Source organism: Halichoerus grypus, chromosome 7 (assembly GCF_964656455.1).
Source record: "Halichoerus grypus chromosome 7, mHalGry1.hap1.1, whole genome shotgun sequence".
In the NCBI taxonomy this organism is placed as follows: Eukaryota; Metazoa; Chordata; class Mammalia; order Carnivora; family Phocidae; genus Halichoerus; species Halichoerus grypus.
The window spans coordinates 86,755,998-86,773,851 of record NC_135718.1 but is presented as its reverse complement, the minus strand read 5'-3'; the positions used below and the strand labels follow the sequence as shown (position 1 = coordinate 86,773,851).

The window sequence follows — 17,854 nt, the reverse complement described above, 5'->3', positions numbered from 1 at the left end:
CCACGAGGCGTCCACTGCACTTGGAAGCCTAAAAATATCACTCTAGGTGGTATTTAATCAACGTGTGTGTGCACGTGTGTGCTTGTGCACACGCGTGCATGTCCCTAAGGTCTAGCATTGGGCGTTCAGCTTTACAGATTAGGATTACAATAACCATGGCAAATGCCTTCCACTCATTCATTCAGAAATTTCTGAGTACCAATTATGTGCTCAACATATAAGGACACAGCAATGAATTAAACGTCACACCTGACCTCAGCTGCTTTTAGTTTAACCCACATGGAAGCACTGACTTGGAGCACCTTAAAAATCTCTCCGTGTTTTTCAGGGAAACATGTTTTTAATGGCTTTTAACAGAACTCAGAGCAGTACCTTTTACTTACTATTAAGTTTGACCTGGGGCATCACACCTTTAATATTTATCAACATGCCAGAATGTAGGAAGAGGTCCCATTCTTCATCCGGTAGGGACCCGATGTCATCACCATTAGCGTTATTTTGCATGATTGTGATGCAGAGCCGGAAGGAGAAGCACAGTTTATGTTGGTTAAATAGAGCTGAAGAGACCACCTAGAGGGGAAATGGAGAGTTAGCCCAGCCGGCCTAGATTAAATACATATGCAAAATTCACATGCAAGGATGTCTCACCTTAAAAATACTTCTTGTCAACACATCAATTGAATTTTTAAGATGTCTCTGGGAGAGATTTCCCTCACTTTCTAACTTCGGTTCTTTTGAGAGGTTTGTAGTATCACGAATTTTCTTCAGAGACATCTTCTCCCTTTTGGAGCCGGGTTCTTCTTGTTCTTTTCTTCCAGAGACTACTGCTTGAATGAACGCTTGGCGAAACCAGTCTAGGGAGAACTGGTACATGCAGTTGACCTGGGCGAGCCCGGCCACCAGGAAGTAGAGCAGGGCACCTCGGGTAGCAATGGGGAGATAGCTTTTGCGCGTCTCTTGGATTTGACTTTCCGCTTTTTCTGTTGCTTTGATGCGCTTTGAAATTTCATTTGAAGTCATTTTGGCTTTTCTTAAGATGTCTACGATTTCCTCATCATCTAACACACATTCTGAAGGCAAACAAAAAATGAATTTAAATAAAACCCACTGGAATATTAAATGCAGTTCCTTCATTCTGAAATCTTTCCATAAGAGTTTTTTACTTCCGGATTTTTGGTGGTTTTATTTGGGAGATGGGCTGCTCAATGAAGACAGGTTGTATTTCTGAATAATTTGGTTAATAGCACACATGCCCCCCATCTCTTCTTTATATTACTTTAGTAGATGGATGCTATTTTCATTATAAGCACATGATAAGTAGCCACTTGGTCATAAGGAATGACCCATCATCCGCATAGACAAGGAGACAAAATTTCCAGAAAATAGCACGTGCATTCTGATATCCTCTACTGTTTTCTATTTTACTAAACAATAAAGTTGGTAATGACCAACGGAATTGATTTCTCATTCCATGAACAGGTTACAACTTACCTTTTGAAAAAAAGCACTGCTCTAGAAACAGAATAATTCTCTCCTTTTCAAACATTCAAGACGGTTCTCCTATTTCCATTATAAACTCTTCTATTTTATGAACATTCCCATTTTCCTCAAGTGCTTTTGTTAATGATACGATTTACAGACTCCTCACTATCCTTGATGCTTACACCACACACGTTAGTTTGAAAAGAGTCCTCTTAAAGTGTGGTATTGATGTGGGAAACAAAGGCAGAAGGAGATGTAGACACCATCAAATGTCCTTATAATCTGCAGCCCATTGCCAAGTATTTGAGGCAGGCTGAGCATAAGGTTCCTCCAGGAAGCTCCGACTGTCTTCACTGTCTACAAGTGAATGCCTTGCTAGAGGGAAAAACCACCTTGTTTTGACAATAGCAAGGCCTCCAGTGTCCTGAGGATCTTCTTTAGCATATGAAAGTCCTTTGGGAACTTTTCTTATTTTCACTTTCCACAACCACCAAGGTATATAACCAGTTGCTCCTCACAATCCCAGGACAGCAACTCTTTCTGCCCGCGGATCCCATCCCCGTGCTTTAATAAAACCACCATTTTGCACCAAAGATGTCTCAAGAATTCTCTCTTGGCCATTGGCTCTGGACCCCATCAAACCTCACCAAAAACATTTAAAAATTACATCCATATCAAGAACTAAACACAGCTTCATATCATCATTGTAAGGAATTATGGGAGTATTACATTCCATGACCTGGATACCATATTCTGATTGATTTTACTGAAGATTTCTAGTAATGTTGGGACCTCGGCTGTGGGCTACTTCTGAGTCCCCACCCACCACACCATTGCCCACAAGGAGTGGGCGGCCACCCTAAAGATACACTATTTACAAAGAGACAGTAAGGATGATCTACTTTACTAAAACTTGGGAAAAGGGAGGAAAAAATATGTACCAAATCGAGGAGTCTTTTTATTTAGTTTTTTTTCAAGAACAATTTATATTATAACCACTATTTGTAAAAGGTTAGTCTTTAAAAAAAATCTTATAGTGTGATGGGTGTTATCATAAACAACTTTCCATTTGTCTCATTAAATCTATCTTTTGTCCAATTTAGGCAAAAGTTACAGCCAAACATGACATCTGTCATACAGTGGTTCCTAGAACAGGAGAGGCTATACTTGTGAGTCTTGTTAGACCAACAGTCACCTCCTGTGGGTCACGTCATCCCTAGGTGTCCTGGTTTTGCTCCCTAAGGAGTGATCAGCTGCTGATTCATTCCAACCTTCCCAGAGAAACAGATGTGACAACCTGGTCAACGCAACCTCGTCCTAGTCTTGTCATGAACAGAAGCATGGCTCAGCTGTGTGTTACACAGAAATAGTGTATTAGGTGTAATTAAAATAGGAAGGAATACAGTCAGAGCCTTAAGAGGGAACTAAAGTATCGGAGAGACTTTCAAGCCCCACTGAGTCACCAGTTAAGAGAGAATGGCAATCCACCGCTAGATAAAAAGTATTTGATCACAGAGGAGTCAGGAGCTGCGATACTGTATATATAATAGGAAATATACAGGAGGCCTTCGTCCCCATCTCTGGCTTAGAGTGCTGAATATCCTGGGGATGAGAGGAATAAAGGCATCTTTTGTTATGTTAATTAGGTGACTTTAGTCTCCATCTAAGGGTGGGGTGGTTGACAGGACAGTGACCCCCAACAGAGGCCCCGCATCCATCCTCCACATCTCGCCCCACGCATCTCTTTCACCTGGCTGTTCCCAGTTCATCCTTTCAGAAGAGACCAGTAATCTAGTGAGCAAACAGGTGTTGTCCTGAATTCTAGTCTGCTAGCGAACTAATCAAACCTCAGGAGGGGCTTTGCTGGAACTTCTATCTGGAGCCCATGTGTGGGGAGGGGCAGCCTTGTCCGACTGAAACCTTAAGGGGTAGATCGGGTCAGAATGGAGTTGAATTGTAGGACACCCACCCAGTGTCTGAGCATTGTTATTAGCATGGGGGTACCTCATCCTGCATGTTGAAACTGGATATCCAGATCCACTTTTAGGAGCAGATAGGTCAGTGTGCCCCCAGGAACTTACAGTGCTTTAGATTTAGTTGTTTAGAAATTATATTGTTAAAATTTAAAGACTATGGTTTGTGTTGAAGAGGAAAATAATTTCTACTGCTGTTTTAATAAAACACCATATTTTAATGGGACACATATGAGTAAGTCACTGGATTCTGTCCTGGTATATTTTAATTATTAATACTTGGGGAAAACCTCATCTTTTGGTCTCTACAATCTAACTTGATACATATAACAGATGTCAGATATATGACGGAGTGGCCTCCATAAGATTTTTCTTACATCTTGCATGATTATCTCGTGGCCAATGTCATACAGTATAATGAGCTAAAGCAGAGGTAGGAATGTAGGAACATCAACATCCACAGTGTTTTAATTTTAGAAATGGGGTGTTTCCACCCATATTAATCAGTTATCTGGTGAAAATGCAGATCTGATATTTTGGGTACCAATTCAGAATGTGGTTCTTAGAGCTTTCATTCCGTCCTTCACAGAGGTACACAAAGGTCTCCTAATATCACTAAAGACCTGCACTAACCTTGTGCGTTCTGCAGTACATTCAACGTTTTTTCCTCTAGTTCTTCAAGGGTTGTAGCATCGAGGGAAATACTCTCCAATAGTTGGAGACGTTGATTTTCTAAGGAAGGAACTTCATGAGTTAATATGGTAGATAGGAGCTCTTCTTGCAAACCTTGGAATGTTACGGTGAAGTTGATCATTGTAACAAAGTTATACACTGATGGAGGAAAATGGGGGTTGTCTATTTCTGTAGATATGTATAACCTAAAGAATGAGAAAGGCACCCGTTAGTCAAAGGGTCTGTAGAGGAAAAAAAAAATGAAACTAATTAAATAATGGAAAAAATATTTCTCCTGGAAGTAAAGAAGGTTAATTTTTAGTGTAGTTCAGCCTTGTACACAGAAGAGGCTCTTGCTTTACACTGTGTGAATACGTTTGCTATTTACAACTTTAAGAAATACAAGATGTCCCCACTATATCTGGTGAAACATTGGGACAGAGGAAAGTAAAGTGCTAGCTAGTAGGAGCTTTGACCCGCCGTTAGATGATTGTCAATACTGTGGTTTTTGCTGTGAGTGAGTGAGAGCCTGGTGGAGGGTGTGAGTAAAGGGAGGACGACCTTCCCTAAAGGGACCACTGCTGCCCGGAGAGTAACCTGGGTGGGAGGCTGGGGGGTGGGGGAGAAGGAAGCCAGGAGACTGGTTTGTGAGTGAGTCTGGAGTGGGGTGGTCCGGGGTGGGAGGGAGGGTCAGGAGTGATTCTTGACCTTGCTTAGTCTCCCCAGCAACGCAGCCCAGCAGGGACAGCTCCTCGTTCCATTTTATGAAGAGAGGTTCAATAAGTCGCTCACATCCCGTGGCCACACAGTGACAGAGTGGGGAGCCGGGTCCTGTCTGCCCCCCACAGGGGTGCCCTCCACCACCTCCTCAAACACACAATCGAACATGGGCACCAGGTGGGCAATTCAGCAAAATGTTACATCATTAGCCTTCCTAGAGCTGTTGCTCAAGCAATAATGTTCAGGGAGAAAGGAAGAACCGTGTCCTGCAGAACGCTGCGCCCTGGAGAGTGTTTGTCACATTGAAGGGGTGTCATGTCCTTGGAGGAAAGAATCCTGTTGGTTTAGCCTAGCGCTTTTAAGAAGTATGGGGCCCTTTCTTGAGTGACACCCTAGAATGTTGTTCTGAGGAACATACTTTGCAAGAAGGAGGGAGGCTGGGCGAGGGGAGTCCAGGCTGTGTAAGTGTGGTGAGGGGCAAGGCTGTGGAGCCCGGCCCAGGGGCAAGGACCCACGGACCACGCAAGCACTCAGAGTGTTAGGACCCCTGTAAGGCAGTGGAGTGCACCGGCTGGGCATCAGTAAACCCATCTTCCAGCTCCCCTTGCTGACGACTCGCTCACACAGTGAATTCAAGGGCAGAGTGGGAATTATAGTGGTAAGTAAATCTGACTCTATAAAAGAGCTTTGTGACGTTGGCAAGGGGGGGAGGTAGGAAGGTGGGGGTTGCATTCCGGAAGGTCCCTTGCTGCTGGGAACATGGATACAATGTTTTTATCAGCCCATGCGGAATCTCTTTTTGCTCTGGATATCCAATATGGATTTTGTTTTTTAAAGCAGCAGAAGGTTTTCCTGCTGAAATAAAATGTTAGGCAAACAGATCAACTGGAGTTCTTGTTGATCAAGTGGGGCCAGGCTTTGTACACCTTCTGGGGACTCCCCCTGGACCTGTGGGTCTTATCAGGAACAGCATGGAGAATGCTGGTTTGGAAAGCTTGATAAACAGAAGTCAGTTCTCTATTCCGTGTGCTGATGAGGGCAACCGGACACGCAGACAGACAAAACGTTCACAATGCAACCTCACTCTTTCCTCCGGGAGAAGCTTACCAGTATGGAAATACAGGCCTTCAATAGTATTTGTCTTAAAAAATATGAACATTTGACTCAATTTCATAGGGAGAGACTTTACCTAAATTTGGAATTGTATTCAATCTCAGAATCATCAACCCTTATGAAATACTGTCCTCTTCTCTGATGGATATCCTTCTTCAAAATTGCCTTCAAACTTGGAGCTAATGTTTCAGGGAGATTCTGAAAAACCCAACAGACATAAATAAAAAGCTCATCTTATAACAAATCAATCAGTTAAAAAGACAGAGCATTTAAAAAAATGTATATCTGGGGCGCCTGGGTGGCTCAGTCGGTTGAGCGTCTGACTCTTGAATTTAGGCTCAGGTCATGATCTCAGGGTCGTGGCATCGAGCCCCACATCGGGCTCTGTGCTCAGCAGGGAGTCTGCTTGCGATTCTCTCTCTCTTTACCTTTGCTGCTCCCCCTCCCCCACTCTTTCTTGTCTCTAAGAAAAATAAAAAGTAAATTTTTTTAGTATTTGGACACCAAAGAAAGCCTGATCTGAGAGAATTGAACATTGAAAAGTCACTGTATTTATTATTTTATTATTTTTTAAAAAAGATTCTACGTATTTTGAGAGAGAGAGAATGCATGCGCAAGGGGGGAGGGGCAGAGGGAGAGGGAAAGAGAGACTCTCCAAGCAGACTCCCCGCTGACTGCGGAGCCTAACACAGAGCTCGATCCCACAACCCCGAGATCAAGACCTGAGCCGAAATCAAGAGTTGGATGCTCAACCGACTGAGCCACCCAGGCGCCCCTGTTTATTTATTATTTTTTCCCTGACAAAGTTACCTGTAACTCAAAGCTTTTAGTTTCTATGCTCGGGGCACACAGTGTATATGTCAGCTGCATGGAATTAGGGAGTGAGGCCATTCTGCCCAAATACCTGCAAGAGGACACTCCCTCCTGTTTTCATAGCATTTTCAATTGTTTGGATGTAACCGCTGTCCTTGATGGAGAGCTCCTGTAGCCGGGGCCCTTCCATCTGCCGGATCCAGTTGTACGCCTGCTTGTGCGGGTCAATCAGCAGCGGCCACTGCAGGCCGTTCTTGATCAGGATGGCGTTCTCGGTTGAATACTGACCAAGGGGGAGCCCCTGAGAATGCCATCGGCCGATCTGGAACGAGAGCATTGGTACCTTACGGTTTCATACACTTGTTCACATCTTCAGGATCCTACAGGGTCACTGCCTTTAGAAAAATCAAATACTCTTTAAAAGGACGAAGGAGATGAACAATTTAAAATGCTGGGATATGAAATTTTGGTAAGATGAGTAATTATTCACTAAGTGACATTTTTCTGTTCATCAGGAAGGACAAATGCCCATCACAACAAAGATGATATGGGAGAGAGTTAAGAACTGTTCCCAAGGATCTTGGGCTCGAATGCACACATGAGCCATGCAAGAACACAGAATGATACAGAGGTAATTACAGTTCCTCTGTTGTACACCCACCTCCTGCCGAGCACACACGTATGTTATCTAGCTCATTTGTGACAACAACGCTCATTTCTCGGGAGGAGGAACCGGGGTCTGCCCACGGTCATCCTGTCGGAGGAAGATGCAGACCCAGGGTTTGACTCAGACGCTGACTCCAAGACTGATAAACTTCTCATCCTTACAGAGTCTTTGCCTGCAGCTCTGACTTCAGGGCAGTACCAGCAGGTTGGGAGGAAAAAGCCAGGAAGGCTCATGGAGGTCAGAGAAGGAACAGGACCCGGGGATGGTCCAGTGAAAGGTGGCAGAGCGTCCCCGGAGAAGCCAAGGATACGTGTCAGTTTTTAAAGGAAAGTAGTATTTTGTCTAAGCCTGTGAAGAACTGCATGCTCTCGAAGTCTACACAAAAGGAAACCGGACAGGGGATGAAGAGTCCTGAAACCCAGGAGTAGCTCCGTCTGCACAGGTGCAGGAGAACCAAGGTCAGTGCGGGGAGAGAGACAAACTTCTGACCCAAGAGTTTCTATTCTAAAAAAACCAATCAGGGGGCACCTGGGGGTCTCAGTCGGTTAAGCAGCTGCCTTTGGCTCAGGTCATGATCCTGGGGTCCTGGGATCGAGCCCTGCGCCGGGCTCCTTGCTCAGTGGGGTCTGCTTCTCCCTCTCCCTCTGCCTGTCCCTCCCCCTGCTTCTGCTCCCTCACTCTGTCAAATAAATAAAATCTTAAAAAAAAATCATTTTGACTTCCATGCTTTTCTTTATTGTTTTATCAAAGTCCTAAATGCTCTAATTTCATTTGGCTAATTTTGAAACTTTAGATAAAGGCAATCTTCAAGATATTCCCTTTTCTGTCTGACCTCATCTGTGTTGTTTTATAACTGTATTTATTCATTCTCACTGCTGTATTTACGAACACACCTAGATTTATTTATCCATTCTACTGGTGAGGGCATTTAGAGTATTTCTCAAGTTTTGGGCTATTATGAATAATGCTACAATGAACATTCTTTTATATCCTTTTGATCAACTTACATATGCATTTCTTATGGATAAACACCTAGCAATGTTGGTCATGGGTTTTTTTTTTTAAGTAGGCTACACACCCAGCATGGAACCCAACATGGGGCTTGAACTCACGACCCTGAGATCAAGACCCAAGCCAAGATCAAGAGTCGGATGCTTAACTGGCTGAACCACCCAGGCACCCCAGGGATGTGTATTTTTAATACTTGTAGCTAAAGTCAGTTTTCTAAGATGATTTTGGCATTTTATATTCTCACCAGCAGTGTATGAGAATTTCTGTTACTCCATATCCATGCTCTTAAAATTATTAGTCTTTCAAATGTTAGTCCTTTTGGCTGATGTGTTACCGTATCTCATTTTAGATTTAACTTTCATTCCCCTAATGAATAATAAGGTTAAGCACCTTTCAACTGTTTATTGGTGATTTTGTGAGCCGCCTGTTCAAGGTTCTTACCCACTTATTTACTGGCTTGTATGTCTTTTGCTTACTGATTGGTAGTAGTTCTTTTTATTGCAAATATCTTCTTCTATTCATTGACTTCTCTTTGTATCTTCTGAGTGCTGTCTTTTGATGAACAGAAAGTCTAAATTTTAATGTAATTCAATTAATGTTTTCCTTTATGGTTAGTTCTGCTTAAAAAATCTTTTCTTGGGGTCATGAACATATTCTCTTAAATTATGCTTTACTAACTTGCCTTCCACAGTTAGGTCCACAATTCAGTTGCAATTGAATTTTTATATATGGTGTGAGGTAATGATCAAATTTCTTTCTTTTTTCTTTCTTTTTTTTGCTTCTGGATATTCACTATTTATTGAAAACACTACCCATTCCTCACTGCACTACGGTATCAGCTTTGTCATAAATCAGATGTCCACGTACGGGTGGGTCTGTTTCTGGGCTCTGTGTTCTGCCCCATTGGTGGTGGTGTTTGTCCTGCACTGGGACACAAATGGATAAATAATTCCACTGTCCCAACTAAATGTCCTAAATGTCGATATTTGATACAGCAAGTCCTTCCACCTTGTTCTTCATCAACAATATCTTAGACACGTTGGCTCTCTGCCTTCTCTTTTAACTTTCAGAATCAGTTTGTCAGGTAAGCACATACCTGCTCCCCTACCTGCTGGAATGCTGATTGGGATTACACTGGATCTACAGTCCATTTGGGAAGAATTGGCAGCTTCAAGATACTGAGTCCTTTAGTTCATGAACATGGCATAACTCTTCACTTATTTAGGTTTCTTAAAATTTATCCCAATAGTTATTTTATAGTTTTATTTCTGTAAGTTTCACACAACTTCTTGACGGATTCATTTTGATGCTATGATAAATGGTATCTACAAACATTGTGCACCCTGTTTGTTGTTGGTGTAGAGAAATGCAATCAGTTTCTGTATACTGACTTCAATTCCAGAAACATTGAGAAACTTTACTAAACTTTTATGAATTCTCATGATGTATCTATAGATCCTCTTGGATTTTCTAGGTACATATCTGCAAGAATTTCTATTTTTTGTTTTCTTCTTTTCCAATCCTAATATCTTTTTCTTGCCTTACTGCACTATCTAGGATCTCTGCTAGGGTGTTAGATACAGTGGAGACGGTGGATATGTTTCTAGTCTCAAAGGAAAAGCTTTGACCAATGCTTCATTTTTTCAATTCTGATTGCTTCTCTGACCTATGGTTAGTTTGGGAGTGTATGTCCTAATTTCCAGAAATATGGGGATTTTCAAAGACGCTTTTAATTATTGACTTCTAGCTTAGTTGCCTTTTGGACAGATAACGTACTCTGTGATTTCAGTCCTTTGATATTTGTTGAAACTTTTTGTGGTTGGTTATATGGTCAGTTTTGGACAGTGTTCTACATGTGCTTGCATAGAATGTGTAGGTTTCAGGTGTAGGCTGCAGTGTCCTGTGTATGCTCATTAAGTCTGTTTGCTGATTATGTTGCTCAAATTTTCTCTATTCTTACTCATTTTTGTGTTCTTTTTCTATGAGTTATAGGAAGAAGTGTGTTAAGATCTTTCACTAAGATTGTAGATTTGTCCATTTTTATCTATATTTCTTTTAATGTGTGCTTTAAAATTATTTGAAGTCTTATTAGTAGGTACAAATTCAGAATTGATAAAACATTCTTGGAGACTTAAATGAATTCTTATTGTAACATAAACTTATTTAATTCTAGTAATCCTTTTTTGCCTTATAGTCTATTTTGTCCTTTTTTGGTAATCTGTGGTAAATTTCCTCCCATTTTTTTTTTTTACTGTCAACCTTTACGTTTTAGATGTGTCCTTTCTAAATAACTTATGGTTTCTGTTTTATGCTTTGGTTTATATTTTTATATGGTCTTAGAATCTTACCCTTTTAAGTGGACCTTTTAGACCACTTACATCTAATGTAATTATTGATATATTTGGGTTTAAGTTGGTTATTAGCATTATGAAAATGAGAAGCCAGTATTTGCTTCTGAGATTGGATGGTCAGTTGAAGTTGGGTTATCAGTGGGGGAATCAATCTAAAATTACTCTTTGGCGGGCGCCTGGGTGGCTCAGTTGGTTAAGCGACTGCCTTCGGCTCAGGTCATGATCCTGGAGTCCCGGGATCGAGTCCCGCATCGGGCTCCCTGCTTGGCAGGGAGTCTGCTTCTCCCTCTGACCCTCCTCCCTCTCATGCTCTCTGTCTCTCATTCTCTCTCTCTCTCAAATAAATAAATAAAAAATCTTAAAAAAAAATAAAATAAAATAAAATTACTCTTTGGGGATGAATAAAAAAAAGGTGTATTTCTTTTTTATCCCCTCAACATAGATAGATAGACAATAAATATTTATTGATAAATGTGAGGTCTATGTTTTTGGCTCTTTCTAAGAATACTACCTGTGGCTCAGTAAGTTCACCTATTTTACTTTTTTTTTAAAAGATTTTATTTATTCATTTTTAGAGAGAATGAGTGAGCGAGTGTAGGGAGGGGGAAAGGGAGAGAGGGCCTGATCCCACAACCCTGAGATCATGACCTGAGCCAAAATCAACAGCCAGATGCTTAACCGACTGAACTACCCAGGCGCCCTGAGTTCACCAATTTTATTAATGAAAGGGGCTTCTGGGACAGAAACTGGGCGAGGCAGTAGGATTACAGTGAGTAAGAGGATTTTCTGTGACTTTTGCCCAGAGGATGATAAATAAGAGACGTAACTAGCTGCAGCATTAGAACTATAATTTAAAAAAATTTTTTTAAAGACCTGGAACAAATTACAGTATTTTCCTTTATCAAAACAATTTGGGGAGAGGATCCCAGTTTAAAAAAAAAAAATGCATTTACACCCAAAATTCAAATCAACAACAGCCACTTAACTGGATAATAGAAACATGTTACTACCTCGTGTTTTTGTGCCATGACTTCAATTAAGGAAAAGTTAGGAGACAAAGAAATGTTGTTTTTAGGGCAAAGAGTCTTCCATTTGTTCACAATTAACTGGCGAAATTCTGCTGTTAACACTCCAGTGTAGACAATGCACGCTGCAGAAATAAGTATGTCGCCCAAAATTCCTTCCAACTTCTTGTCTATTTGATTGATTGTTTCTTGCCATCGAGTCTAAATGTTAAAATAAAAATGAGTTCTTGTTATTTGACATAAAATATACTATTATGAGACATTTAAGATATTCATGGTCTCCAACTTGGATCCAGCATTGCTATTACTATTACTGTTCTCATGCTGTGTTTGCATTAAAATTAGTATTGGATAATATTAGAAAACAAACAGTTTTCTAAGGGGAACATGAGTCCTATTCTTGGATTTGTCAACAGTGTTACATTTGTTAGCACCGATAGCCACGTCAAGTCCTCTGAGTCATAAAGCAGGATAATTTTAAAATAACAATTCATTATATTATTAATGGGGTTCCATAATACTAGTTACCGATATTTATTAAATCCTTCCATGTCTAACAGGAATTTTACTTTGAAAATCTCATTTGACGCTTTCAATATCCTATTAAGTAAAAGCTATTTTAAGACCAGAAAGTTGAATCTTAGAGAAGATCAGCAGAAATTTAAAAAAAGAGATAAAAGAGGTCTGAGGATTGACAGAGAAGAATAAAATGTTCTTCTTCCTTATGACATCTCATCCCCTTTAGCCACTCTTGGTTTATGCATTTGGCTTCGGTTGTCCCTGTGCTCAACAGGGAAAGCTTACTGACAGTTTACCGTGGACCTCATCAGACTGGAGAACTGCGGTCTGGGGAGCAAGAGAAAGTCAGGTTGGATCCTTGTAGTCTGTTGCCTCTGGGTTAAGACACTTGACCAGAACTCCTTTATTTTTATCACGAGTGCCTACTGATCTCAGTAAAAAACAACTGGATGATAAGATAGTTTTAGGGGGTACATAATACAACCTTGGGTGAAATAGCATCTTGGGGCTTGTCAAGCCCGGGAGAAATTACTGAAGGAGATACAGAGCCAAAGAGAGTCATGCCTTCTCATCCTCCAGCGTGGTTAGTAGGATAGATGCACACTGCAGGCGCTTGGTGGCCAGTTTTCTTTTGTTGGCTAAGAGTTGTTTTTCAGCAACTACGTCTTTGTAGGCTGCTTGCAAAAACAGCAGATGTTCTTCAACCTGAAAGACAATTCATTCATTATTGAGACACACTACTACTCTCATTTTGCCTCAAGAGTTTAATTGTCACTTATATAAATACAGTGCATGGCCACTTCATTTTCACATCCTGGAAAATCTTCCTGGAGAGATGGGCTATGTTAACAATAAAAATGTAGTCAGTAAATAAATGATTCCTTGATACTCCAGTTTGTTTTTAAAATGCCACTTTCCTCAACAGGCTTTCATACAAGCTCAGCATTTGAAGATTCATCATTTTCTGATTTCTTTTTCACACAGAGAATGTTATATCCAGTTTCCTTCTCCAAGAAAATGACTGAACTTTCTCATTCCAGATACACTGACCAGCCCGGAGGAACTAATGGGGTTTTGAAGTGAGGCTGGTAGGATAAAGGGGCCTTAAACTATGCCTGGGCTGTTGGGGGAAAGGTATCGTCATGAATAGCTGACAAAATGATATTCTTAAATTAGCACTTATCTTGATAATGCCTTTGCTCAAAAGCATTTGGTGAATTTCTATAGAAATGATCACCCACGGATATGGCCCGAAGTTTTGGCTCCATCAATAAAAGCCTCCCTGATCCGACCCCAACCTCCCTCCCCAGTGTCGTCTCCTTTCCAATATTACCCTCTAGCCAGACTGCTTTCTTCCGCATTTTGTCCACACTTCTTAAATGTTCTTGCCTCTGGGGTTTGGCTCACATCCTTCCCTTACCCTGAAATCGTTCCTTAAAGGGATGTAGATCCGAGGCATTCTTTAAAATTCATATTACATTCTAGCTGTCACGAAGCCTCAGTCCTGTCACATCCACACTGACGTACTGTTTATAACAGTCGTGAGAAGTAATTATTAATTGCCTGATATTATCTCTTGGGTTGTGCCTTATTATCTTTATATTATCCTTATATTGCTATTTATATTTTATATTTATATTTTTGAAAGATGTTTGTGTCTTCTCAAAATCTTTGAAGACAGTGTTTAGCATAGAGACTTGAACACAGTATGTTCATGAAATCATATGTACAAAATTGTGCTTACTGAACGCAGTTTCTAATTTATAATTCCCCCTCCTATTCTAAAGATGTTATCCTGGTGAAAATACCTAATTAAAAAAATATATATACACATTAGCTACTTTTGGCATGATTACTCTAACGATTTATTTATTCCTGGTTCACCCATAATAATTACTCAGTTGTTTCTACTCTAATATAAAATGCTGTTTTTGTTTGCTTGCTCATGCCCTCTGATTTGATTATTCTGAGAAAATGTTCTTGCTACTCATGACCTAGTGAGCTATATAAATATTCAAGTGTAGGATTTACCGATTCAATTAAACACAATGAAATTCCTTTTTCTTTTTTTTGCTTTGTATTGTCATTTGATTTCTTTTAGTTCCAGTGTAGTTAACGTACAGTGTTATACTGGTTTCAGGTGTACAATATAGTGACTCAACAATCTATACATTGCTCAGTGCTCCTCACAAGCACACTCCTTAATCCTCATCCCCTATTCCCCCACTCCCCTACCCACCTCCTCTTTGGTGACCATCAGTGTGTTCTTTAGAGTTAACAGTCTGTTTTTTTGGCTTTTTCTTTGTTCGTTTGTTTTGTTTCTCAAATTCCACATATGAATGAGATCATATGGCATTGATCTTTCTCTGGCTGATTTCGCTTAGCATAATACCCTCTAGTTCCATCCACGTTGCTGCAAATGGCAAGATTTCATTTTTTATGGCTGAGTAATATTTTATAGTATATATACCACATCTTCTTTATCCATTCATCAGTCGATGGACACTTGGGCCGCTTCCATATCTTGGCTATTGTAGATAACGCTGCTATAAACATCGGGGTTCATGTATGTTTTCCAGTTAGTGTTTTCACATTCTTTGGGTAAATAACCAGTAGTGGAATTACTGATCATATGGCAGTGATCAGTACCACTGATCCATACTGTTGTCCACAATGGCTGCACCCAGTTTGCATTCCCACCAACAGAGCATGAGGGTTCCCCTCTCTCCACATCCTCGCCAACACCTGTTGTTTCTTGTGTTTTTGATTTTGGCCATCCCGACAAGTGTGAGGTGTTACTGTGGTTTTGATTTGCATTTCCCTGATGATGAGTTGTCGACCTCTGAGAGTCGTGGACCTGGGGTGGCGAAGGAACTGAGGAAAAAAGACGACAGTAGAACAAGGCACAGGGGACCCCGAGCAATCAGCCCCAGGTGCCGAGGTTTATTTTCCATAATCTTATATACCTTCTACAGCGATATAGATCTATAATGATTTACATCAGGGGCTTAGTAAGGCACATTCTTCCATGTACATAGGATTAGTCCAGCGAGTATGATAACAATCTTTAAAGCAGGACAAAGGAACAAAGAGGGGAGGAGTGCACAGTGTGCTGTTTACAGCTGGCTTCCTATCTACAAAACATCCTCTGCTGCGTACTTTAGAACTGACCACACATGTCCCAAGGGCGTTTCACTCTGATCCTTTTGGGTTATTTTTAACCCTGCAATCTCCAGTTTTCTCAGAGATCTCGGAGTCTGAACAAACATGCACCAGTGGTTGCTGTGGTGTTCTGTTTCCCACAGCCCTTGGGACGTGTGTGGTCAGTTCTAAAGTACGCAGCAGAAGATGTTTTGTAGATAGGAAGCCAGCTGTAAACAGCACACTGTGCACTCCCCTCTTTGTTCCCTTGTCCTGTAAACAGCACACTGTGCACTCCCCTCTTTGTTCCTTTGTCCTGCTTTAAAGATTGTTATCATACTCGCTGGACTAATCCTATGTACATGGAAGAATGTGCCTTACTAAGCCCCTGATGTAAATCATTATAGATCTATATCGCTGTAGAAGGTATATAAGATTATGGAAAATAAACCTCGGCACCTCAGGCTGATTGCTCAGGGTCCCCTGTGCCTCGCTCTACCGTCGTCTTTTTTCCTTAGTTCCTTCGCCGCCCCAGGTCCACAACTCTCCGAGGTCGACAATGAGTGATGCTGAACATCTTTTCATGTAAACCCATGAAATTTCCTTTTATGATAGGCACTATGTTCCCCAAAGGAACATTTTTAATGAATGCTCATGTGATATCATATGTCGTGGCATTATTTATTTCCCCTAAAGTTCCCTAGATTTTTTGGAAATATTTTTTATATTAGGGCCCAGGTGAATAAAAGACCTAGTTTTTTAAAAATGGGAGGCGGTACATAACTGAGTGAGAAGAAAATCTCAACGAAGGGCTTCAAACCAGTGGAGTTAACTACTACAGTCACTTTTAAAACACTAAGTGTATCCATTAACATTTTATATACATTTCAAATACACTTTTTTGAGTTCAATGAGTTAAAATATTAGAAACTTCTTGTGAAGGCCCTGGTTGCGAGCTGGAAGGGAACGTAGCCTATTAATAAGTACGGTTCTGACTGAAATTTAGAGTTTACTTTTTTCTGTCCTACCACTTGATAATAGGAAAAACAAATGGACAATATTATAAATAAGAATTTGTTGGGTAAATGAATGAAAATACAAAAAGTACACAAAAAAATCATGAATATCAGGAGAACTGGAGTAAATACCAAAATCGAACATACCAAGCATGAAAGAATATGTAATAGGGAGCTCTTGTCCAAGATGGTGACGGAGGAGGCATCTGAACTCACCTGCGCCTGCGGATGCACCAAACCTACAGCTACGCATGGAAAAATTCCCCATGAAAGAAATCCAGAAACTAGCTGAGCAACTCCGACACTCTGGGCCAATGAAGAGTCCTCACATCCCAACAGGAAAGGCTGAGACACACTCTCACCATAATCCTCACCCCTGGCACAGTGACACAAACAGGAGAACTCACAACTCCAGCTTCCCCCTGAGGGCAAAGGTTTTGAACCCAACCTCTAGTGTCTCAACTTTTAAGAGTGAAAGCCAAGAGTGCTTGCATCCCGACTGGAGCAAATACTTTCTAACTGGCTCCCCCCACCCCCCCGCCTCAGCACCCCAGGGCTCAGCATAGAGGAGGCAGATAGAAATGCCTGTCTCCCAGCTATTTGAAAGAGGCTGCGGCCTGCGGGTCAGGCTTCTAGTTTAGCACACGTTTAGGGGTTGACTGTGATCCTCCCCAGGGACCTGGGAGGCTGGTAGGTGCCCCGGCATTGGTGGCGGTGGTCCAGAGGATATACCACTTGAGCACCTGTCTCTGGTGGCTTGCGTTTGTGGGTCCCATAGAACTACAGCAAACCAAGAAACGGTTCTTAACTGGCTCAGTGCCGAGGGCTCAGACAGAAACACCCATCTCCCAATCTGTCCCTGAAAAAAACTACTTACACAGGATTCCAGGGAGCCTGATCTAGGTGCTGACTCACATGCTCCCCTTTGGGACACTAATTCTGAATTCTGGGAGCCTCTAAGAACAAACAAGGCTGCCTGGGCACTGCCATGGTGTGGGAGACAAGCAGGAGCTCAGGCTGGACTGAGGAGGTTTTTATATCTTACACAAGACCATTCTGTCAGGATAGGGAGAGGTGGTTATTTTATCAAATGCACAGAGATCAACACAGAGAGTCAAGGAAAATAAAGAAACAGAATTATCTATTCCAAACCACAGAAAAATAAAATAACTGACCTGAAAAATAAAACTATAGACTAATATCCTTGATGAATATAGATGCAAAAATTCTCAACAAAATACCAGCAAACTGAATTCAAGAACACGTTAAAAGAGGGGCGCCTGGGTGGTTCAGTCAGTTAAGAACACTTTAAAAGAGTTGTACACCATGACCTTGTAGGATTTATCCCTGG

The 17,854-nt window shown here is 41.2% G+C and overlaps 1 protein-coding gene across 1 annotated transcript in view; it reads right to left on the bottom strand.

Annotated features, from left to right (window-relative positions):
• Nucleotides 1-17,854, bottom strand: part of DNAH14 (dynein axonemal heavy chain 14) — a 346,072-nt gene that overhangs the window by 60,511 nt on the left and 267,707 nt on the right. The window contains exons 65-71 of the mRNA XM_078078658.1: nucleotides 12,911-13,051; nucleotides 11,813-12,028; nucleotides 6,865-7,095; nucleotides 6,037-6,158; nucleotides 4,089-4,333; nucleotides 649-1,070; nucleotides 384-570 (exon numbers count right to left, since the gene is read on the bottom strand). Of these exons, the coding sequence (XP_077934784.1) occupies nucleotides 384-570; nucleotides 649-1,070; nucleotides 4,089-4,333; nucleotides 6,037-6,158; nucleotides 6,865-7,095; nucleotides 11,813-12,028; nucleotides 12,911-13,051 (1,564 nt within the window). The remainder of the gene's footprint in view (nucleotides 1-383; nucleotides 571-648; nucleotides 1,071-4,088; nucleotides 4,334-6,036; nucleotides 6,159-6,864; nucleotides 7,096-11,812; nucleotides 12,029-12,910; nucleotides 13,052-17,854) is intronic.